The 25,438-nt window shown below is 42.3% G+C and overlaps 1 protein-coding gene across 1 annotated transcript; it reads right to left on the bottom strand.

The window, feature by feature from the left end:
* Positions 1 to 3,027: 3,027 nt before the first annotated feature.
* Positions 3,028 to 15,039, bottom strand: itprid1 (ITPR interacting domain containing 1). The gene is made up of 8 exons (XM_063484018.1): positions 14,990 to 15,039; positions 9,372 to 9,484; positions 7,061 to 9,190; positions 5,184 to 5,311; positions 4,291 to 4,402; positions 3,869 to 4,183; positions 3,407 to 3,457; positions 3,028 to 3,208 (listed from the first exon to the last, which is right to left on the bottom strand). Exons 2-7 carry the CDS (start codon positions 9,471 to 9,473, stop codon positions 3,410 to 3,412), a joined length of 2,835 nt encoding a protein of 944 aa, XP_063340088.1. The 5' UTR covers positions 9,474 to 9,484; positions 14,990 to 15,039; the 3' UTR covers positions 3,028 to 3,208; positions 3,407 to 3,409.
* Between the last annotated feature and the right edge of the window lie 10,399 nt (positions 15,040 to 25,438).

Below are 25,438 nucleotides of genomic sequence, written 5' to 3'. Positions count from 1 at the left end.
CTAGAGGTGACCGAGCGTTTGCCCTGGCTGCACCAGAGCTGTGGAACAACCTTCCGTTTGGCATCCGGGCGTCTGATTCTATTCAATCTTTTAAATCGCGACTTAAAACCTATTTGTTTAATCTTGCTTTTTCCACCGGTTAATGCCGGCCTTGTTGCATAGATTTATTCGATTAATTCTCCTACTATGCTTTTATTCGTGCTGTGTATGTCATATCCCCATTGTGTACTTGTGGCTTTCCCTGTGAACATAATTTTACCATTTTACATTTTTACATTTTTATGACCCTGATTTTTCCTTGTTTTATGTTAAGCACTTTGGCATACCGTTGGTTTTTAAATGTGCGCTATAAATAAAGATTGTTGTTGTTGTTGTTGTTGTACTTGGGCCTGCTGATCTTGGCTGGTGTTTACAGGTCTCGAGGAGAGGTTGCCACCAGCCTGTGGGACACGGAGAGTGGCACATTGATGTTCAGGTCCACAATGTAGCTCAAAACGTTTTCAATTCAATTCAGTTTTATTTATATAGCGTCAAATCACAACAAGAGTCGCCTCCAGGCCACACCCTGGCTTTCAGATCTGCAAATAGGCTACATTTCTTACAAGTATGGTTACTAAAGGAGGCTGAAGAGTAGGTAAACACGTCTTAATCTAAACATTTTAAATTAAAGTTATGGCACATGCCCCCCCAGTGCAGTAAGCTCATCTTGTACCCATCCATCCTTCCATTCTCTTTCGCTTATCCTTATCAGGGTCACGGGGGGCCTGGAGCCTTGTAAGCTGCAGGCTACACTCTGGAATAGTGGTGTGTGCATTGATACTGATATATCGATTCCTCCAGTGTCAGATATTTATGTTCTAAAATTGATTCTCATATAGAAATATGAATATTTCAGTAATTTGGGGTAAATTTGTAGTTTAACAGGAGCACAGTGAATGTAATTATATTATTGGGAAATAATTGCTAGATGATTTGCAAAATACAGCTGTATAAATGTGGCACAGCTCACATGTGCTCACTCACTCAGTTGACAATGATTAACGGAGCCAAGACGCGGTTTGTGACACATGTGGCAAGACCACAAACCTTGTCAAACACAAACAAAAGTAAATGATAACACAGAATATGATGAGGAGTTTATGATGAGACGAACTGAAGAGGAGGACAGGAACTGGTGCTGCTTGGTGGTGGAAAGCACTGTCCAGGTAAAGGGTGGCTGTAGCTCAGGCGGTAGAGCAGGTCATCTACTAATCGGAAGGTTGGTGGTTCGATTCCTGGCTTCCCCTAGTCTGCGTGCCAAATATCCTTGGGCTCCGATGCATCCATCGGAGTATGGAGTGTGAGTGTGTGTGTGTGTGTGTGTGTGAGAATGTTACTTAGAAAGCACTTAGAAAAATGTGCTTGTGCGAATGTGGTGTGAATGGGTGAAGTTGTGTGAAGCGCTTTGAGTGCTCAGAAGAGTAGAAAAGTGCTATATAAGAACGAGTCCATCTACTAAAGCCAGAGAAGTATGTAGCGCTGTTGCTGAATTTTGGAATTTTAGGTTTTTATGTCTTAAAACTACAGAATTTAAATTAATAATGATGTTTATGCAGTAAGGGGCACCTTTCCTGATGGGTGCCTTAAGTTTATTTCACTAAAGACTATCTAATATGCATAATCACATAATTATGGATTATTATAATTATGATATTAAAAACACACACACTGTATTTTAAAGAAAATACATTAAGAAACAGATTACATTCGATCTATATTTCAAATATGACAAAATGCTGATTTTATAGTCTTCTAGTTATTGCTTTATTTTTTATTCTCATTACTTTTTATCATTATTATAGCATTAGGAATGAATAATAATAAGGGTAGGATTCTGGATCAGCACCACGATACAAACTTGTGGCTATAGTATATACAGTATTCTGGAGAAGGTCTAAATTGTCACTGTATGTGTATGTGTGTTTGTGTTTTATGTGTATAGACTTTTAAAAAAATATATTACTGATGATATAACATTGTCCAGACATGCTCTGTAAGGACATGAGGAGGAAGCAGTGACAGAAGGAGCTGTGTGAGGCAGTGGATCCCTCAGCAGCTGGATTACAAAGAGCTCAGGTAACAATAACATCTGTACCTGGTGTTGTGTTGCAGAGGTGTTCAAGTATAAAAACAATAATAAACACAATGTGTTGGTTCTATAACATCTTTCAAGAGTTGCTAAGTGTGGATAATGAAATAATAGATGAATACAATAGCAGATTGTGCCTTGTTCTCAGATGGACAGCAGGTGGAGAGTGATAGATGAGACGAGGAGATGAAGGAGGAAGAGAGGCAAAGAGTGATTCACAGGCAGAGCTGAGTTTATTTCTCACTGTTTTGTTGTCTTATGGTTCCAAGCGCTGTCACCAATCTTTGCATTTTATTATTATCTCATAACACTTAATCACACTTTAATCAGCTAACATCTCTCCTGTGGACTCTTTAATGTCTGCAGGCTCAGACCAACACAGCCCTGCCCTCCTGCACTATCAGCAGCAGGAGCAGCAACTCTTCAACAGCAACATTGTACCCATCAGGTCAAACATAGGCTACATTTGCTTTACATTGTCCCCACCTGGTGACAGTGATATAGTATGATGCGATTCCATATTTGATTCTTGATGAATGTGGGTTGTTGTTATTCAGCCTGGATCTATGTGCCCCATTTTAACTTTCGAACATCTCTGCACAGCCCTGCTCTCGATCCTTTACTAAAACCAAAACCTTTAGAAGTCTTTATTCAGGATTGTACTCCAGTAATTGGTACATCCTGCTCCAGTCTGAAGTCGCACAAAAAAAAGACTCACAGAGATTATGAATGCACAAATCACACAAATGTGTTTCACTTTTCCAAGGTATATTGTTTTAATATAATTAAGGTGTAAAACTTACCAAACATACTATATTTAATGAATTAAGTCACAATTATATTGCTATGCTTTATCTTAAAAAACAAACATTCTTGTGAAACTTGATATGCTATGCCTTTTCACTTTCTTTTCTTTTGGTTGTCTTGTTAGCAGATCCATTATACTGACACAAACAGTAAGACTCAAAAAATTACAGAAATACTAAGTAAACACTAAAACTGCACATCTCATACAATAAGGCTTTGAAAGAATGGAATATTGACAAAACATAGGTGTGCATCACACAATGTTCCTGACACCTGTAAAACAGGAAGGCATACAAGTTATTAGAAACGAACAGCTGGATTTGAAAAAAACCCAAAGAAACTTTCGAGACAACCTGTGGCTACATCCAGAGTGACGATTCGTTAGTGCTCCACTAGTTTGCAAAAAGCACATTAACTAGACAAAACAAAAAAAAGTCTTTTCACAAGTTTGTAAGCTCTCCTGAATCTCACCTCTTATTCTGATGAGTCTGTGTTCACAGAATGATGCAAAGTCTCCTTCAGCTGAAACACAGGATACACAATCTACAGTAAAAAGCAAGATCACATTCACGTAAATACTTTAAATCATTCTGTCAGTTATCTAGGTTTCAAGAAAATGTTACTAGTTCAGACACTTCTAATGTCAAACTCCATCTTAAATTAAAAAATGCCTCATAAGCTGAGAAGTTCATGTAAAATGTGGATTTTCTGAAAAGTTTACATTAATTTAATACTCATATTTTAATTTTTCAAATTATAATTAGTCACGTGGACAGTTTAGAAACGTCTTCTATTTCACAATCAGGTTAAATTTAAGAGCTTGTAGCGCAGGCAGCCGAAGATACAGAACCCATGATTTCTGTCACAGTTCGGCTGTGTGGCAGGCAGGATTTATCGACACATAAGAAGATAAAAATGGGATTTTTTTCTTACTCTCTGCAAGAAGCCTACTATATCTAGCTTGTCTGCTTTGGTGGGAGAACCGCCCTGACCATCACAGATGCTCTCAGACCCAGGAAGTGACTGTCTGTTGGAATCCAGTCCAGGTTTCAGAGTCTTCCAGCCTTTCCAATCAGAAATGTGGCTACTCTGTATGTCAGCTGCGGTGAGCAAGGGTAGCAAAGAGCACTGAGTGGCTACTGTCCTGTTGGGCATGGGTTTAGATGATGATGTGGGAACTGTTCCAGGTAGAAAGACTTTAACTTGAGAGCAGAGGAGAGACTGTTCATCCAACAATCTGTGCATCTTCTACTCCAAAACACAGAATCAGAAAACATAAAGTTAAAAAAAACAAAAATATATCGGCCTGCCTATCTGTCTCAGGAGATGAATTTTGTTTTCATTAAATATGTTACCATTTTCAAGCTTTCATCATACTCATAGGCCAGTTCTTTTAACTGCCTCTCCAGCTCACCAGCCTCTTGTTTTACTGCACGTCTCAGCTCTTCGATGTCCCGAATCTTCTCCCTAAACACGCACAACACACACACACATTTATTGTTGGGTGCATGAAACTGTATGGTGATTATCACCATGCTAATGCTCAAAGCTGGTTATAATGCGGACCAATAACCATTAAGTGTTTTCTAAGTGTACACTCATAATTACACTCCAATGGATGCATCTGGGGCAATTCAGGGTTCAGTATATTGGCCAAGGATCCAGAAAATGCTCAAATAAATAAATATTGGTGATCATTTAAAACTGCTAAATTACAACCTATGCTAATGAACTCCCAGGGTCTATAACTTGAAAAAAATAGTATGAAGATAAAATATACTACATATACCATAAGTAAAAAGAACAATCTGATTCTGAGGTGGGCAGACGGTCAGAATTTTATTAGCACCTCACTCACTGATTCTATGATAAAGCTGTACATCTACTGCATCCTCGGTGAAACTAAATAGAGAAATTCCAGGAGAGTGACAGCGTACTCAAAGAATTCCACAACAGTAGAACGGTAACTCCCATGTGTGGAAAAAGCTTTTAGGACCTCACTTTTTTGCAAGGTCTGGGACCCTTACTAATGTTTTTGTCAGATTTGACTTGTGATTCTATACGTGCAGTTTTCATATTACATTAAGGTTCAAAAATGAATACTTTAAATAACAAAATATATTTAATTCCTAGACGCGGTTCAAGTGGACTGCTAACTGATAAAACCTGTTTCTGAAAGGACTTTGGTTGCGCCTGTAGCCTGAACACATTAGATTCCAAATAGAAATGTATAAACTATTGTTTGTACCTGTCCTGGTCAGAGAGACAACTGAACACAGCAGCCTGGTCTTCAGAGAGTTGCTCCTCCATGTTACTTAGCACAGACCAAAACTGCTGCAGACACAGCAACATCTCCTCCAGCTCATCCAGAGAGTACTATAGAGAACAAACACACAGTTACCATTAAAAAAAGAAAACATCTATCTGTCGAAGACATTTCACCTCTCCGATAGGCTTCTTCAGTTCTAACAACAGACGGTGGAAAGTCCCAGATGTTTAGGCCCTAGTGAGAATTGTCACTAAAGAGGGTTTTCGACCTACTATTGATCATAGTCTCATTACATGAGCCATGGAAACTGTATTCCCTGGATACTATGGTCTCTTGGTCTCTTTCAGCTGAATAATGTGCTCTGCCTCAAAGAAAAAATGGTTCACCAATGGTTTGACGAGAACAAAAACGAGTTTTAGGTGTTGACTTGGCCTCCAAATCATCCAGTCTCAGTCCAATCAAGCATATGTGGGCCTCCATGGATAAGACTTCTTTGGCAATAGATGGGACCAAGAAGTCTGATCCAGCAAAGAGGCCCCACCTTGTAACCTACAGAATTTGAAGAATTTGTTGCTAACATCTCGCTGCCAGATACCACAACACACCTTCACACAGCTTAAGGTTGGTTTGTTTTATAAAACACATTATACTTTTGATGGATACGTTATCAAATATGCTACTAAATATTAATTATAGTCTGTTAGTAATAATCCAGCTGCACAAGTGACACAACAGAGAGCATTATTTCTTAACAAAACAGAAGTATATATTGATATTTGCATGGCTCAAGTGTCTCTTTAGTGTTGTATTTTTCATAATTTGGATTTCTCTCTCTTTGGCTACACTACGGTTGGCAGAAAAAGCTTTTCTTGTGTGATAGCTAGCTAATTACTCACTGATGTATACACAGTAGACCTTTCCAGGACTGGACTTCTAATCTGGCATACCGAGCAGTTGCCCAGTGGGATGATGCAAACTTGTTGGCCGAGATTAGAGATTAGATTCATGCAGATTAATAGCATGCTCTGTGGTCAAATGGTTCTGCATGTGGGGTCATTACTAAAAAACATATTACACAGAACACTTTTATTAAAATATACTACTCATTACATAACTTTTAGTGTTACCCACTAAAATAGCTGAAACAAACTGTCTCAAAATTACCATTTAACAGTTTAAACCTTAGGCTACCGCCCCACACACCAACACAAATCCCTATCCTAATGAGTACACACATACAGTGGGATGCAAAAGTTTGGGCAACCTTGTTAATAGTCATTATTTTCCTGTATAAATCGTTGGTTGTTACAATAAAAAATGTCAGTTAAATATATCATATAGGAGATACACACAGTGATATTTGAGAAGTGAAAAGAAGTTTATTCTTGCCCAATCAAATCTCTTAATGCAACCATCCCTGCTCCTACTGTCCCTGTGTGCCCAGTGCACCTTATTGAACAGTTTAATGTGGAAGAACTGGTTGATACAGACAAACTCACAGTCATAAGAACCTTCTGTTGGTAGTACCAGCTGTGGGGAAGTGCTGGATGAGGGACAGCAGTCCCAATAACTTTAGTCCTCGGGCCCTAAAAGTTCAGCTCTGAATGGAACTCAAATTCTAAACTACTTCAATCAGACACTGCCTATCGGCCTTGGTCTGAACCTGAAAAACTGTAAGACTATAGACGTAAAATAAAACCAAACCTTACTCACTGTGGTGCTTAAATACATGTAGTCCAGCAACTGAAGTTATAAGTAAAAGGGTGTGAATTTTATATTTTGGTATCAACATGAATCTATTTGGCTAAATACACAAAATTAAGTAAGGATACACTGGACAGTGTGGTATTACTCACAGGACTGTTTCCGAAAGTGGGTTCCTTGTTGTTACTCTTGTGAATACAGCAGGTATGGTCACAGGAGCAACAGCATGCCATGGTGTCTTGCTGATTGCCCTCCCAAAGTTCCTTCTGAGTTTCATTTCCATTTCTGTTCATGTCTTCTTCCTGCTCATCCGGCCACAATCCTGTATCTACAGATACTGACTCTGTCTTACAATTTATAGCCATGTCAGGGATAGTCTCCTGTGATTTCCAATTATTAGACAGGTGAAAGAAAGAAGGCGATGAAGAGAAGAGCTCTTGATCCGTTGGTCTTTGTGTCATTCCTGGGCAACTCATGGACAAATTCGTTTTGTTTGGAACAGCATGAAGAGCCCCATATGATAAATTCTTGGTCAGAGTACTGCGCTGAATTTGCAGGTCTGTCCATGACTGGACAGCACGAAAGGGGCTGGAGGTGTCCAAAGGTAGAATGATAGGGAGACGAGTGCTTTGTGACTCAGGAGTGTATGGAACATCCTTTCTGTGGACAATATGAGAAGACAGATATGACGCCATTTGAACTGAAACAGAACGATTTGATGGTCTGACATTCGGGATTGCAGACTGGGATGTGGATGTCAATGAGGAAGGTACATCCAAGGAGCCATTTGCAGCTCTTGAGGTCTGGCCTCTGTCTGTGTTCACTGAGTATGACAACGGTAAAGGGATGGCATTGCCTGTGGAAGAAAATGAATCTACAGGAAGATTTCCAGGAGATCCATCTGAGACTTCAAAGCTTCCTGACGCTTCAGGGGTTGGATTGGACAACTGGATGGGTTCTGCCCAATAGACTCGCCCTTCAGTATCAAGCTGCTGAAAAAAGTCATCTAAATCTATATTCTCATTATCAGAGTCATCTACTGAGGTTTCAAATACCAGATCTAAGTTCTCAATCACAATGAGATTATTGGGTTTTACTTCATCTCCACTGTGTGCCTGTGCAACTTGATCGTGTAAACGTATGTAACTCCCGGGTGATTCACTTTCTTTACCAGCAACGTGTTTTTGATAGAGTTTTCTAATATCGTTTTGTTTTGTCTTTGCTGACATGTCATCATGCACAATAGAGGAGTTGACCAGTGTATCCATTTCTGACTGGCTTTCTACTTCAGAAGGTGAAGGTGCAGAACCTTCTGACAGATTAGCAGGAGTTTCTGTGTCTGAGATGTAAACGACAGCTTCTTGAGAAAGTTGGGGACCGTGTCCCTCACTTTCTTCCTGTTGTTTTTCATTCCTCTGAAATTTTTCCAACAGTATATCATTCATCTTGGCATTTGTACCATTTTGGATCTGACAGGACAGAGCACGATCATTGTTATCATTGTGAGAATGCGGTCTGTTATTTGGGGGTAAGACTGTACTATGCTGTTCAGAGACAACCTGCTCTGATTGGTCTGAAATTTCTCCTGCTGGGTCTATGAGGTCATTTTGATGATGTGATTGTGATGACACATCAGGCTGACAAACTGGGATGTAAAGTTTATGAGAAAGGGAGGAAGGTGTGGGAAAACCTTCCTCTAATTTTGAGAAGTCCAAAACAGGTGGTGCTGATGGATTAGCTTTGTCCAAATGAAAAGAGAGCAAAGGGAGACTTTCATCCTCTTCTTTTTGTGTACCAGTAGTTGACTTTGAAAAACTTATTCCATCAGAATCTAGAAAAAAAGATTTGTTTTTGTTGCTTTCGGGAGTTTGTGAGATTAACTTGATTAATTTGGGAGATACCAAAGTGGGTGGAGAACAGATCTCACTATTAGCAGAGTGAGGTAAATGGGGAGAAGTGGGAAGCTGAGACGATATGGGACCAGAAGAAAAACTTTGTATTGAAGCGGGTGGAGACTGATCCTGATTTGGTGCTGTTTCAGTGTTTGCAATTTGCAGGTCACAACTTGAGAGAGGCAGTGAGGCAGAAGCTATGGAAGAGCTCGAGTCTATAGTAGAATCTGGTGAAGGGCAGGTTGAGGAAGGGAGATATTTATTAACACCACAAGAGGTCATTGTTGAGGCAGGGATGGGAGATTTGTCAGTATGAGGAGAAAAAGCAGAAGACTCTGGTTTCTCACTGCCCTGATTGTCACCATTCATTTCTGAAAAGCCTGAGCGAGCCTGAAATCAAACAGGAAATACAGTCAAACATCTAAACATTCAAATGCTCTAAATATCTTAAATAGCAACTTAGTATACTCTACGATCTAGTGTCAGTGTTATGAATTAGGGTAGTGTCCTGCATTTCAATAAACTTGACAGACTGTGAGAAAAGTGAGACTGCATTCACAAGAGAAGAGACCTTGATGATTTCAGATCCTGGTGATGCCAAATGAGGGACCAGTGGTATAAAGGGCTCTTCTAGAAAGCCACTGCTGTCTGACTGGCAGCTGTTGGTCCGCATTACACCTCTCACTGCTCAAACAAATGAAGGAGGAATGAGGAGACAAAGAGAAAGAGGACATGGAATTATATCCACAACTTATCAAAATCTCTGGTATTTGTCTCAACACTGGAATTTAAAAAGTTTTAAAAACATGTTGTGGGAAATGTATTTTTATTCCAAACTTTCTAGAGTTCTATTGTTCCCAGGCCAGCTAATAGAAACAATCTCTCCAGCATGTCCAGTGCCTGCCCCAGGCTCAGACACCCTTCAGAGGAAAGAATTTGCATACATAGTCTCATTCTTTCCATCAGCACCCACAGCTCAGGGTCATAGAATGAACCGAGATCAGTCTGCATGTGGTTTTTGTTTGCAGTGACCACAACTCATGCTAGTTGAATTGCTGCGATAATTGTATGGAGCTGAATATAATGGATTTAATTGTTTTTAACCCTTGTTCATTGTAGCTTTTTGTGTGTTTTTTCTGTGCGCTGTTTTTTATAAGATTGTGACCTCACAAACTTTGAGTTTCTTTGCAGGTTTCCTCCAGATTGGTCGAATCCATGTATATCCATGATATTTGGTACTTTGAACATGTGGGCATGTCAAAACCCCCGGTCCCCAACAGCTTTTCCCTTGCAGCAAATGACAGCAGCAACATTATTCTCTTGTTCCTTGTGGAGAGGCCCTTAGCTTTGCTTGGCCTTGTGTCTGTTAGCTGGTTTGTTGCTAGTAGTCCTTGTAAATAGCTTAACTTACTCATTGTGTATATATACAGATCACTGAAACGTAAGAGCTGAACTGCTTTTTTGCTCTGAACACTTGTTCTCCTGTTGCTCATTTAGGGAGTTAGGTTTAGCATATGCCTTCTGTTTGTTTAGTTTTTTGCTTGTTTTTTTGTCACATAGGAATAAGGTAGCACAGCTCCTTGAAAGATAGCCGCTTTTGTTTGTTGTTTTGGCATTGGTTCATCCTGGAGTCAGTTACTGGTATTGCTTGTGACCAAGTATGTGTTAATAAACAATGTCTTTGACAGAAAATTACTGGTTAGACTCCACCTTGTTTTGTGACCACAGTAGGGACTCCCTTTGAAGTTTATACATTCCCAGTGATGTGCAAGATGTCCTACTTATCCTTGGTCTTTGCTTCCTTCCAGGAAGGCATTTTAGTGCGAATCAGGAGATTCTCAAAGTATTCCCTTCACTGCCCTACCTTATATAAATGCCCTTAAGCTAATCATAATGTTTATTATAGACAAACTGAAAGAATCGCAAAGGTTCGATAATAAAGACGAGACTCTGTACTCTCAGGATTTAGATTAGGCAAGCTGTTCCTCCCAATCACATCCCTCCAGTAGTCACTGTCATCACACCGAAGTCCCCCAGTTTGACAATGGATGCCCCAGACCACTTTGATCTTGTAGTAGAAAATGAAAAACAGAAACTTTTCTGTCATTTAATTGTTTATTGCTTAATTACTTTGTGTAGTATGAATGGCCATAGGGTAGATTTTTATCAGTAGGAAATGCTGTAAAACTTAGCAGATCAAACAAGTTACGAAATATTATTATTATTATTATTATTAATGCTCAATACTGAACTGAGACTTATTTTTATGCATTTACTACTAAGCTTAAATCCAAGCTCTCCCATCTATCCTGCTCTCAAACGTTTGCTGTTTTAGTCGGATGTAGTCCAGTTTATTGTCCAGTGAGCAGACCACACAGTGGGAATTTAGGGACTGCTGCATCTTTGTTTTTACAGAGATGCAGCATGCAGCATTTTACAGAAGCATGGCTCAGTAACAGAGCTCCAGACACCACCATTCATCTCATTCCGTGCAGACAGAAATGCAGCTCTGTGCAGTAAGACTCCTGGTGGTGGCTTGTGTGTCTACATAAACTTGGAATGGTGCAAGAACTCTGTGTTTGTTTCTTTTTACTGCTCATTGCTGGTAGAGTTTATGACTGTTAGATGCAGACCTTTTTAACTTTCCTCGGGAATTCACTGCTGTGTTCATTACAGCAGTGTAAATGCCACCCAGCACTAACGCTAAGGGGGGCGATCAGCGAGCTGCAGAACTCACACCCGATGGATTGTTTATTATCGCCAGAGATTTCAACCACGCAAATCTCAAGTCACTGCTTCTGAAATTGCATCAACACGTGGACTTTGCGATGAGGGGAAAAAATGGGCTGGATCTTGTTTATACAAACATTTCAGCATGTAGAGAGCAAAGTCTCGCCCCCACCTCAGATACTCAGACCACTTGTTATGCTAATTCCAGCATGCAGACCACTCGTCAGACGCTGGAAACCGGTTCTGAGACAGATGAGAACTTGGCCTGCAGGAGCTCTCTCTGCTCTTCAGGACTGTTTTGAGCACAGTGACTGGGACATGTTCAGGGAAGCTGCAAGAAATGGCGACTGCACCAACTTGGAGGAGAACACATTATCTGTGACCAGCGCACAGGCAAGTGCATCGATTCGATAATGTCACTGACTCAAAGACTATCATAACACGCTCCAACCAGAAACTGTGGATGACTGTAGAAGTGCGTGACCTGCTAAAGACTCGAGACTCCGCCTTCAGAGGAGACAACAAGGCAGCCCTGGGAACAGCGAGGGCCAAACTGTCTCAAGCCGTCAGAGCAGCGAAGCACGCGCATGGCAGAAGAATCCACAGCCACTTCCAGGCCATCACCAACTACTGGTAGCAACACCTAATAATAATAACAATAATAATAATACTAATATTTCTTCACACCTCTCTACCAGATGTGCTGAACCACTTCTATGCACAGTTTGACGCTCAGAACGATGTATTGGTGAGGAAGTCCACCCCCTCACAATAACCACGTTCTGTGTCTGACCTCTGCTGAGTGAGGAAAATTCTTCGCAGAGTTAACCCACAGAAAGCTGCTGATCCAGATAACATCCCTCGGAGAGTGCTCAGGGAATGTGCAGACCAGCTGATGTCCTCACTGACATCTTCAACCTCTTCCTGAGCACTGCTGTTGTCCCAATGTGCTTCAAGGCCAACACCATCGTTCCCGTGCCAAAGAAGTCCCCAGTGTCCTGCCTCAACGAATGCTGTTCATAGACTTCAGTTCAGCATTCAACACAATCATTCCTCAGCACCTGACTGGAAAACTGAGCCTACTGGGCCTGAACACCTCCTCCTGGACTTTCTGACGGAGAGGCCTCAGACAGTCCGGAACGGTAACAGCATCTCCAACACCAGCACACTGAGCACTGGAGCCCCTCAGGGCTGTGTGCTCAGCCCACTGCTGTTCACTCTACTGACTCACGACTGTGCAGCAATGCACAGTTCGAACCACATCATCAAGTTCACCAATGACATGGCTGTGGTGGGTCTCATCAGCAAGAATGACGAGTCAGCATACAGAGAGAAGGTGCAACAGCTAACGGACTGGTGTAGAGTCAATAACCTGTCTCTGAATGTGGACAAAAGAGATAATTGTTGACTTTAGGAGAGCATGGAGAGATCACTGTCCACTGAACATCGATGGATCCTCTGTGGAGGTCGTCAAGAGCACCAAGTTCCTTGGTGTCCACCTGGTGGAGAACCTCTCCTGGTCCCTCAACACCAACTCCATGACTAAGAAGGCCCAACAGCATCTCTACTTCTTGCAGAAGCTGAGAAAAGCCCATCTCCCTCCATCCATTCTCACTGTGTTCTACAGAGGGACTATCGAGGGCGTCCTGAGCAGCTGCATCACTGTCTGGTATGGTAACTGCACCGTATCTGATCGCAATACCCTACAACGGATAGTGAGAACACCTGAGAAGATCATTGGAGCCTCTCTTCCCTCCATCACAGACACTTATGGCACCCACTGCATCTGCAAAGCCACCAGCATTGTGGAGGACCCCACACACTCCTCACATACACTCTTCATCTTGCTACCTTCAGGCAAGAGGTTCCATTTGGGCCCTCACTGCCAGACTGTGAAACAGTTTCTTTCCCCAAGCCGCCAGACTCCTGAACACTCAGTGACTGGACCGACACACACACACCTTCATACACCAAGTTACTTTTTGCACAATACTCAGTCTTTTTGCACATTTCTATTGCACTATTGTGTCAGCACTGTCTTGTCTCTGTATTGTTCTATTCTGTCTAGTGTTGCACTGTCTTTGTTTTGTTTTTTTGCAATTTTTGCACATTGCACTTTATGTTATCCTGTGTTGATATGTAGCACCATGGTCTTGGAGGAACGTTGTCTCTGTACTGTACCACTATACATGGTTGGAATGACAATAAAGCCACTTGACTTGACTTAATGGGAGAACACACATGAGGTTTAAGCCTTGGACAAGTTTGAAACCTTATGTCCTCCACAATAAAAATGGCTGAAAATAAACACCGGTATCACTTCATCCAGTTCCTAATTTTATCAGTTCTGCACTCCGCTTTGCAGTCTCCAATATCATTGAATTGCAGCCAGATGCTGCTCCTTTTACATTTTTCGCTCAGTTCTCCACTTTTTTCCTGACATGCTTGCATTTAAATCCGGCTCCCCGTCTCTCTGTGTACCTGGCCTGTACCACTACACGCTGTCTTCGAAAGGTCTGCCTTGGCTTATGAAATTATCTCGTGGGCCGGATATGATTGTATCACAGATAAAGCAGGTCAAGTCCAAGACAGATAAATTTTTGGGGGGTTGTGGAAAGATCTTGTAGAAGTTCCTCTTAGTGCTGCTTAGTGCTTGTTTAATCTTTAGACCATTGAAAATGTAGTAAGTCTAATAGCTTTTCCAGGAACAAAAAAACATGAAAGTTAAGTTGGAAACTTAAGTGGTTTGAGTGCTTTGAGAGAATAGAAAGCTGCTATATAAGAAACAACCCATTTAGCATTTACCATATAGGTCTATAACTGGACAACATCTCAAGCTCTTCAGTGTAGGTTCAAGTATAAGTCAAGTGTATTTGAAGTATAGTATGGTCAAGTGTATGCTTTTTAAGCAAAAGCTTAATTAGATGTACCTAAAACACAACTGTGTAAATATTAAACATGCTCTGGTTCTGCACTTGAGGTTGCAAGAGAGCAATGCAATAAAATTCCCTCTATCACATATTAATGCTGCAATTACAACATGATGACGATTGATGTAATACTTGGTTTGACAGCAATGACCCAAATATGAAAATGACCAAAGCCTGTAACGACTTTGCATATCTGGTAGACTCTTCCATGATGGTAAAACTGCATGCAAATAATGTAATTGTGCTCTGTTTATGTCCATGAATTACATACCTACAAAGAATCCCAGATGTTTCATGTATGAGGAAGTTTTTATCCTTTTATAATTGGGACTGAATAAAAAATAGTGAATAAAAAACAGCACTGCGGAAAAGAATGAGAAGGTATGCAGAGATTTAACAGATCATGTAGCACCTGAATGAAGCATCCACTTTGTCCTCTTTCCATGTTACTTCTATGAAGAGAAAACTTTGCTGATATTTCTTTAATTGCTACAGTCTTGTTACTTTGTAATTGTACAGTTTTACTAACCAAAGTTTTCTGCTCCTCCCACGTAGCTCACTGCGACACTGCTTTCATCAAAGCTCTGTATCTAGAATGAGATATGAAATATAGCATTTGTATGATTAGTAAAACTCACAGGAAGTCAACACAGAAGGAAAATATTAAATATACAACATAGACCCTTAAGAGTTAATAGATTGTTGCATTTTAATATCTGCAGGAAATGTTCAGTTACTGTTTTAAAATAAATTCCAATGTATGAAATCATTTGGAGGGAGTGTTTGTACTAGTGTAATGGGAGTGTCATATTCTTCCCTTTGCATATCAGCTCTTTTGTCAGTCCTGTCTCACACCAAGTTAGGGATTGAAGCTTCCACTTAGAAGATGACCGATTCTGTCTGCTGAACCACAGCTGGTGGCTGTGCCACTAAAGTCATTTTGTCTTTACTTTGGCATTTCTCTATGTAATCATATAATGAACAAAGGTAATCATTTGAAGGCCAGACACAAGGTTCCACTTATCTAATTCAGGGTCGTGGGCAGGCTTGAGCCTATGGTAGCAGTGAAAATAATGGTCTTTTAACCAACAACCCCTTAATGCTGATTGTATCATATTTGATAGATACAGTTTTTTGTGTGTTTTTGAGACTTCTACATCCTGAGTGTTTTTCCCCTGTGAAAAACCTAATTAAATTGCACAACACATTTTTAAGCAATTATTTAAAAAAAATACCAGATGTAGCATAAATGATACAAATGAAAAGTCATATATGGAAATTAATATGTAATTAATTTTGTAAAAAAAATTGTCAGATAGTTCACTAAGCTCTCTATTTAAAAAAAACTCCATTTTTTCATATTTCAGGTTTTAAGGGCTTCTCTGTTCTATAACAGACTTCAACTTGCCTCCTCCATTTCAAATGATTCCCTGATCTGTCCTTGGCTCTTCTTCCTCTGTAAGAAAGATTTAGCTGCCAAGGGGTGACCTTCTCTCAGGGATGCAGATTTGAGCGCTCCCTCCTGGGATAGTAAATAAACCAGGGGATGTTGGGATTGAAGGTCTGGATCATTTCCTTGTTCCTCTGCCAAAGTACTCAGAGACGCAGTCTCTAGAGAGCCTGGTTTAACTCTTTTTAAGCAGACGTTTTTGTCTCTAGGGCTGGGTGTGGGTTGCTGTGACTCAGGTGCAGGAACACGGTTGGCAGCAGGTATAGTCAGGTCATGGGTTTTATTCCTGTGTATTTGGCTAAGTGACTTTTTTGATGCTCGTCTGAACAGCATGCCCATGCGCCTTCTTCTCTCCTGGGCCTCAGGAGGCAGGTCTTTTCCTTGTGTTGCTTTCATTGGAGAGGAGGAAGATCCTATAAAGCTGGAGAATGCTGTAGTGACCTGCTGTAGAACCTCAAGTTGTCTAAACCGATCTGAGATAGGAAGAAAACAACAAAGTCTTGTTTTCAGAAATATGGACTTGATTATACAACGTACAGCGTCACAAAAACAATGTCTCTCCATTGGTTTCTGTATTTGTACAAAGCACAAATTTCGTATTCCTTGAGTGTGCTGAAGTCTGATGCCTTCGAAATACTTTTGAAAACAGGCTTTTGTTTGTTTTTTCACTTCTATCAACAATTTGAGTTTGATGGGGGCTTGACTGTGAACCAGATCTCATCAGCCTCCATTAGTGTGGACCTCACTGATGACAGTATGAAAGCAAATACTTGTGACCAGATTTCAATATTTTATATAAGAAAAAAGGAATCAATTGGACTCACTGCTGACGTCTGGGTTCTCCAGGTCCAGACGGTTTTTCTGAGCCTCTAGAAACACTTGGAGATTTATTCCTCTTGCATGAGACTGATAATTAATGAATCGTGCCGGAATGCGTCCAGACAGGTCAGGTTCATCACAGCCAAAGCCCAGGTCCAAGAGAATCTCTTCTGGGTCGTCGTTCCATAGGTTAAGTACATCCATCACACTGCAAGTATGAGAAGGTATAATTGCTCAGAACCGATTAAAATAGTTCCAGTTGTATAGTTCTGCTGTGTGTCGGTCAGTGTTTAACCTGAGTGGTCCAGAGTGACCTGAAGTTGCTGAGCTAAAGCTGTTCCACCTACTAAGGGCTGGACCTGAGCTGCTCCACCTGTATGATACAATCAAAGCATGAGGTTTTATTTGATTTAATGCATTTATATATAAATCGAGGATACTTAACAGTATTTTAAAATATTAGATTTGAACTGATAAACTAGTTTCATGATTTCAATTTGTCATGAAACGGAACGCAAACTGACTGAGGCAGAAACGCAGCTTTATTTGCGGACACAAGTACAAAACTAAACTAGACTGGGTACCTCTAAGACATAATGCATACGAGGAAACACTGGGAACACACAGCATGAGGGAGGGCACGACAGAGGACTGAGGGAGACGCTGACCTAAATACACAGAGGGATAACAAGGAAGTGAGAACACACAAGGAACACAGCTGACATGAAAAACCATAACGAGACAGGGGAGGCTGGACTGAACAGAATGAAGTGAAAACACAGGACCTTCACAATAAAACAGGAAACATGATGTGGGACTGGAGGAGAGCACGAGAGAGAGCACGGACATGACGCGCTGGAGAAACATGGAAAACATGACAGAGTAAAACACAAAAGGAAACACGACACAAGAACTCAGACACATAGGGAAACACAGAGGGTGGAGACACAAGGGGGAATCCAATAAACTAAACTGAACAACCTCAGGACCATAGAATAAATAATGAAATAACAAAATGCAAAAACACAAGAAAACTACGAACGCTGGCTCAAAGTGACCCAGGACCATGACACAATTTGCCTTCAAAAGTAACATATCAAGTTATTTACTATAGGAAAACTGTTCTTTATTGAATCAAAATGTTGTTGTTGTTTTAATCATCGCTGTGTCCTCAGTTCAAAAGCCACCATTTGTGTCGAATCTTTACTTTGGACATGTGAAAATAGTATAACAAGAACAACACGAGAGAAAAAAGTGACAAACAAACAAAGCAAAACAAAAGGAAAACAAACATTAATAATAAATAACTTACATGTTCAAAACGCAGTAGGAAGAAGCCTAGGCTTATTTAATCCCACCCCCCTTTCCACTATCACTCATAGTCTGCACTTTGTCTTTCTGTCTATGCTCAGTCCATCACAAATTCTTCATTACAATTTCTTACATGTATTCTTTCTTTATTTATTATTCTTATTTTTATAACCCCAGTAACACGTTAAAAAATGTACAAATTTACACATACATACATGTATGTATATATATGTATATATATATATATATATATATATATATATATATATATATATATACTTATATAAATATATATATATATATATATATATTTATATAAGTATGTATATATATATATATATATATATATATATATATATATATATATATATATATATATATTAGAGATGGCACGATACCACTTTTTTATGTCTGATACCGATACCGATATCATAAATTTGGATATCTGCCGATACCGATATGAATCCGATATAGTGTGTTTTTTAATCAATAAAACTGTTTTTTTAATATCTTGCTGCATTTTGTATAAGTTCATACTCAAGTTTAAAAAAAAACAAAACACTAAAGCTATTCTGTTATACCTGTATGCAAAAAATACACTGCACCCAAAATATTTCATAGTTCAGCAAAACTGATCAATCTAATAAACTTAAACCTACTCCATCCTTCCTATTCTGGTATTTTAAAGAGTACTTAGCAGTAATATTAAACAACCTGACTAACACAGTTGCCAACTCCCAACAAAAAAAAAAAAATAGGGAACCACCCCCCACCTCTGCCTCATGATGCTTAATCAACGTAATCAACTTTAATTTGATGCAGTGTGAAAAAAAATGCACAGAAATAAATTATTTTTCAAGAATAATTAAATAGATTCAACATCTCTCTTCAACAGAATTGCAGACTGCACAGATGGTACCTTCCCAAAGGAAAAAGTACTATAGCTTACTAGGGTATATTAGACTTAATAGTTACTATATACATACAGATACATATTCCGGCGCCCCCCGAGTTTCTTTCTTTCTTATCTTTTTCTTCTCGTAATTTTTTATAACTAACGTATTAGTAATTAGACTCTGCAACCATGTTCTACCGTTTTGTGCTAGTTCTGGTCGTTTTTCTTAGCTTTTTTCTACTTTTTTCACCCATGTCTGGGGACCCAGAGCAGGGATCCTTTGTTTACAGTAAGGATCAGCTGTTAGCGCTGCGTCCTGCAGTGGTACTGCCGGCGGACAGATCCGACATTCCCAGCGAGCTGAGGAGGAAAAGACGGGGGTGTTGTGCTGGGAAGGAGCGCCGTCGCCCGAGAAGGAGACGTTATCGACCATCTCTTCCTTCTGTAATTATTGGAAACGTAAGATCTTTGCACAATAAATTGGATGAGCTCACGTCGCTAACCTGGTCACAGAGGGAGTACCGGCAATGTAGCATTATGATGCTAACAGAGTCGTGGCTAACACCGCTAACTCCGGACACGAGCGTGACACTACCGGGATTCCAGCTGCTGCGAGCGGACAGGACGAGAGAGAGCGGTAAGAGGAAAGGAGGGGGACTGGCAGTGTTTGTGAATGACAGATGGTGTAACCCTGGGCACATCACTGTAAAAGAACAACTCTGCAGCAGAGACATTGAGCTGTTAGCCGTTAGCATGCGTCCGTACTACCTGCCCCGGGAATTCTCGCATGTTATCGCGATAACAGCGTATGTCCCCCCCTCGGCCAACGCAGATGCAGCCTGTGACTCTCTCCACTCAGTGGTCAGCAGACTGCAAACACAATCTCCGAGAGCCCTCCTCATAATATCAGGGGACTTCAATCATGCCTCACTGGACTCCACACTGCCCACCTTCACCCAATATGTGACCTGCCCAACCAGAGACAATAAAACACTGGACTTACTGTATGCCAATGCTGAAGAGGCATACAGTTCATCACCTCTCCCTCCCCTGGGCAGATCTGATCACAACCTGGTGCACCTTGTCCCTGTGTATGAGCCCTTAGTGCGCAGGGAGCCACCAGCCACCCGCACAGTGCAGAGATGGTCGGAGGAGAGCGAGGAGGCTCTTAAGGATTGTTTTGAATCAACTGTGTGGGAGGTGATCTGTGATGACCACGGAGAGGACATCGACAGCCTTACTACATGCATTACGGACTATATTAATTTCTGTGTGGATAACACCGTACCTACCAGGACTGTACGGTGTTTCTCCAACAACAAACCTTGGATTACCCCAGAAATTAAAGCTGTCCTCAAGCAGAAGAGAAGGGCCTTCAAATCCAAAGACAAAGAGGAGTTGAAAAGGGTGCAGAGAGAGTTGAGGGGACTGATAAGGAATGGGAAGGACAGCTACAGGCAGAAGATGGAGAACCAGCTTCAGCAAAACAACGTTGGTGAAGTCTGGAGAGGCCTCAGAACCATCTCAGGCCACAAACATCAGAACTCTCTGCCTGGGAGGGATGTGAGGTGGGCAAATGAACTGAATCATTTCTTCAACAGATTTGATTCAGCCATGAGGCAGTCTTCAACATCGGCTGCAGACTCACCCACCCCCACTGCTGCTGTTCCACCTCTGACACCTCAGACACTTCACACCTCCTCTATTCACCCTGCTCACTCCTCCCCACCCCCAACAACAGCATCCAATACACACTCAACACAAGGCTCCAGCCTGTCTCTCTCAACCACCCAGGTTAGGAGGGAACTGAGGAGGATTAAAGCCAAGAAGGCAGCGGGTCCAGATGGCATCAGCTCGAGGGTCGTCAGGTCCTGCGCGGACCAACTGTGTGGGGTGATGGAGCACCTCTTCAACCTGAGCCTGAGGCTGGGAAGAGTCCCACAGCTCTGGAAAACCTCCTGTGTTGTACCAGTGCCAAAGACTTCACGCCCCAAGGACCTCAACAGCTACAGGCCGGTGGCTCTGACATCCCACCTGATGAAGACCCTGGAGCGCCTGGTCCTGGCTCAGCTTCGGCACCTGGTGAGCTCATCACTGGACCCACTTCAGTTTGCCTACCAGCCTGGCATTGGAGCGGATGATGCCATCATTCACCTCCTACATCGTTCCCTCGCTCACCTGGAGACCGCTGGAAGCACTGTGAGAATCATGTTCTTTGATTTCTCCAGTGCCTTCAACACTATTCTTCCCTCGGTTCTGAAGGACAAGCTGGAGAACTCTGGAGTGGACCATCACCTCACTACCTGGATTTTGGACTACCTCTCCGACCGACCACAGTATGTGAGGACTCAGGGCTGTGTGTCGGACAGGGTCGTCTGCAGTACGGGGGCCCCACAGGGAACGGTTCTGGCTCCGTTCCTCTTCACCATCTACACTGCAGACTTCTCCCACAACTCCACCCAGTGCTTCCTGCAGAAGTTCTCTGATGACTCCGCAATAGTCGGCCTCATCACTGATAGGGACGACAAGGAGTACAGAGGACTGACTCAAGACTTTGTGGACTGGTGCCAGCTGAACTACCTCCAGATCAATGCCAGTAAAACCAAGGAGCTGGTGGTAGACTTCCGCAGGCACAAACATCCTCCACTGCAACCACTGAATATCCAAGGTATGGACATTGAGGCTGTGGACAGCTACAGGTACCTTGGTGTTCATCTGAACAGCAAACTGGACTGGACTCATAACTCAGACGCCCTCTACAGGAAAGGGCAGAGCAGACTGTACCTGCTGCGGAGACTCAGGTCGTTTGGAGTGGAGGGCCCACTCCTGAAGACCTTCTATGACTCTGTGGTGGCCTCAGCCATCTTTTATGGTGTGGTCTGCTGGGGCGGCAGCATCTCTGCTGGGGACAGGAAGAGACTGAACAGGCTGATCCGAAGGGCCAGCTCTGTTCTAGGATGCCCTCTGGACCCAGTGGAGGTGGTGAGTGACAGGAGAATGGTGGCTAAGCTGTCATCCCTGTTGGACAACATCTCCCACCCCATGCATGAGACTGTGACAGCACTGAGCAGCTCCTTCAGTGGGAGACTGCGGCACCCACGGTGTGGGACGGAGAGATTTCGCAGGTCTTTCCTCCCCACTGCTGTCAGACTCCACAACAAAGACTTTAACTGATCAAACACACACATCCACAAATGTGCAATAACACTAATGTGCAATAATCTTTTCCGGCATCGTTGTATTTTTACTGAGTTGTATATAGCTTTTGTATTCTATTTTTATCTTATTGTATATTTTATTCTATTTTATCCTACTGTATATAGTATTTTATTTTATTCTATTCTGTACAGTTGTGTACTGTATTCATTCTTATTTTATTTTATTCTAATTTTTGCTTCATAACTTTTGCACTGTCCACTTCCTGCTGTGACAAAACAAATTTCCCACGTGTGGGACTAATAAAGGTTATCTTATCTTATCTTATCTTATCTTATATACAGTAATGGACATCATCATCAGATTAAAACTTTGGGTGTAAGATTCGGATAAATATTTATTAAAAGCTAGATATTTTAAATGAGAATAAGAAAGAAAAGTATGTCTTTGTGCCCCCCTCTCCCTGTTCATGCCCTATCGGCCCCCCTGGCTAAACTTTGCTAGATCCGCCCCTGCACAGTTACCAGCCGTCAGCTACTTAGAAAAGGATCCTGGTCTAGAAAGTAATATTAAATAAATTCTAACAACAGCTTATCAAGCTTAAACGTGCTGCTGTTGTTCAGCTGCTGGTTTCCTCTTTCTGGCACGAAGTGGGCGATAAACAAAGAAGAGAGACGACTCCCGACAGAAAAGCCGATCAGCTGATCATTAATCAATTTCACGATTGAAGTAGCAGCAGGAGAGGGAGGGAGAGAGAGGCAGTCGCTCCATATATCGGTTGTTAAGCTTAACGTGGGAATGCTTTACAAACATTCAGAGATGAACTTACACACTTGCTTTACTTCTCTCTGGGATAACTTCCTCGGAGATGAAATGCTGGTTTGGTAGTGAGGCTACAAATACACACAGCCGCTCTATCACGTGAGCACACTGCTCCGACGTGCTACGGTTATGAGCCGAGTTACGCCATGTCGCAAGTTTTGTGAGGTGCTTTTTTGATTTTTAATGGATCGGATTACATTTTTTATTTCTCTCCGATATCCGATCCAGTAATTTACGTCAGTATCGGACCGATACGTAATATCTGATCGGTCCAGCTCTAATATATATATATATTAGGGGTGCAACCAGTGCTTCCTGTGCCTACAGCACCCCCATGCTGTAGGCACAGCATGGGGGTGCCTACTGGGGTCAGCGGGGGAGCTGGCCCCAGGGAGGGGTCACTTGCCCCTCCCTTCCTTCCCTCCCCATCTCCAGCGGCCTCCCTCTTCCCGCTCCACCACAATCACCCACACATGCAGGGCCTTGGGGTAGGGGTGTGTCACCAGGGTGCAGAGGAGACATCCCCCCTCTCTGTCCCCTTCTGGCTGCCTGTGCCTCAATTTTATCCCACAACTTAGACATTCACATTACTCACACTCTCATTACACATACATATAGGATCTTGGAGGTGGGCACGCTACACGGATTCCAAACTACCATCAGGGTGTACACCTCACCCCTGGCGTCGTTGCCCACCTCTCAATTTTAAATACATGTAGACATTGAGGGCTAGCAGGAGGGGCTATATGCTTACCTGCTGCTCTGGCAGGTGGCTCCATGCCCTCCTGGGTTTTAAATGCACCTTAGAACACACATACATCAACAGTACATATGAGCGGGTGGAGGGAGGTTTGGAGTCTTCCTACACCCCCGTTCTCTGCGGCCTGCTGGAGCAGGGGGGCTAGGAGGAGGAGTTGGCCGTCCGACTGGGGTCTGGTGTATGGGGCCTCCCTGCTGCTGCGGAGTCGGGGCGGTCTGCTTCTCCCCACCGCAGGGAAAAGGGTTACACCACCTGAGTCTGGGTGCAGTTTCCCCCTCCAGGGGCAAGGGTACCTAGACTCGGGGCTTAGAGTACGCTTGGGGAGTGTGATTGTGTGTACAGCGTCTCTCTATGTCTGTCTCCACGTTGGGTGAGTGTTGAGCAATTGTATATGAGAGCATGAGGGTGGGAATAGATGTTTGTATCTGTGTGTGCCTGTTTGTCTGTGTCTATATGTCAGGTTGGGTATCAGACGCCACCTCTCTGAGGACATCTCAGGCCCTCCAAGGTTTGGAGGCCCATCTCCCCCCACCACTTCCCCTGCCGGTGGCGGACGCCCTCAGACATCGGTGCGTTGGTGGTTCTCTGTCTCCGGGGGTGGGCGCCCAGGTACCCACCGGCTCACTCCTTGGCGGCTGCTTATTGGGGCCTGGAGCCTGGGGCTCGCTCGGGCCACTTTGGGGATGGGGTGCCCTCGGCCTCACGGCCCGGGGCTCGGCCACTCAGGCACAGCTGGCTGCCGGCGGAGCTCACGGGCACGTCACTGCAACCCCCCCTGGCTTCTGCTCCGCGGCTGCTGAGTGACCCCTCATCTGGGACTCTCCTCAGCTCTTTCTGGGATAGTGGCGCGGCTGCCCCTCTGTTGGTCTTCCTTGGTCTCTTGTGTTCTGGGGGCCTCTGGATGTCTGGAGTCTTGATCTCCTCCATACCTGCTTCATGCCCTGGAGGTCGGGGCAGTGGCCCCCCACACCCTCTAGCAGATCATTACATGAAGGAACCTTTTAAAAACAAGCGCGTTCATGCTCACAGGTGTACACACGGGTGATCACACACACAAATTACACCCTTTTTGGCTCCTACCTCAAAGCACACTGTGCGCTGTCGATCTCACGTGCTGCACAATAATGTTTAATATTTAGTATTTACTGTCATATTCTCATATATCATTGTGATGTTGTTTATTCTATTACTCTCGTTTTCTTCTGCTTGCTTTCTTTTTTCTTTCTCAACAGGTGATCCAGGTGATCGATATATGTATTTTTTGTCTGCTTATTCTGTTGGTTTTTGTTTTTTGCCCTTTTTCCCCGTCCCTCTTCTCAGGTTTTTTTCTTTCCCTCTTTCTTTCTCCACATTCTCTCCTCCAGTCAAGTCTGTCCCGTATTCAGCAAGTGAAAATAAAATAAACAATAAAAAGTTGAATCAAATGGACCATTACGGCAAGGCTGGGATGGTCCATTTGGTAAAGTAAATCCGTTGGGCATCTTTCTTCGCCTTTAGACAATAATTCTGATGGCAAAAGAACCAAACGGGACAGGTTAAAAAAAAAAAAAAAAAAAAAAAAAAAAAAAAAAAAAAAAAGGGGTGCAACGATACACAAAATTCACGGTTCGGTTCAATACTTTGGTGTCACGGTTCGATATTTTTTCGATACAAAAAAATGTTCATGCCTTTTTAATTTGTCATTTATTAAAATTATAAATATATATTTTAACTCAAAAGTACAGTTTTTAAATTTAATGTTGCTGAAATGACAAAGTAATAAAAA

This window comes from Pelmatolapia mariae, linkage group LG9 (assembly GCF_036321145.2).
Source record: "Pelmatolapia mariae isolate MD_Pm_ZW linkage group LG9, Pm_UMD_F_2, whole genome shotgun sequence".
Lineage (NCBI taxonomy): Eukaryota > Metazoa > Chordata > Actinopteri > Cichliformes > Cichlidae > Pelmatolapia > Pelmatolapia mariae.
The sequence above is the reverse complement of the archived record's forward strand: the minus strand, read 5'-3'. Positions and strand labels throughout refer to the sequence as shown.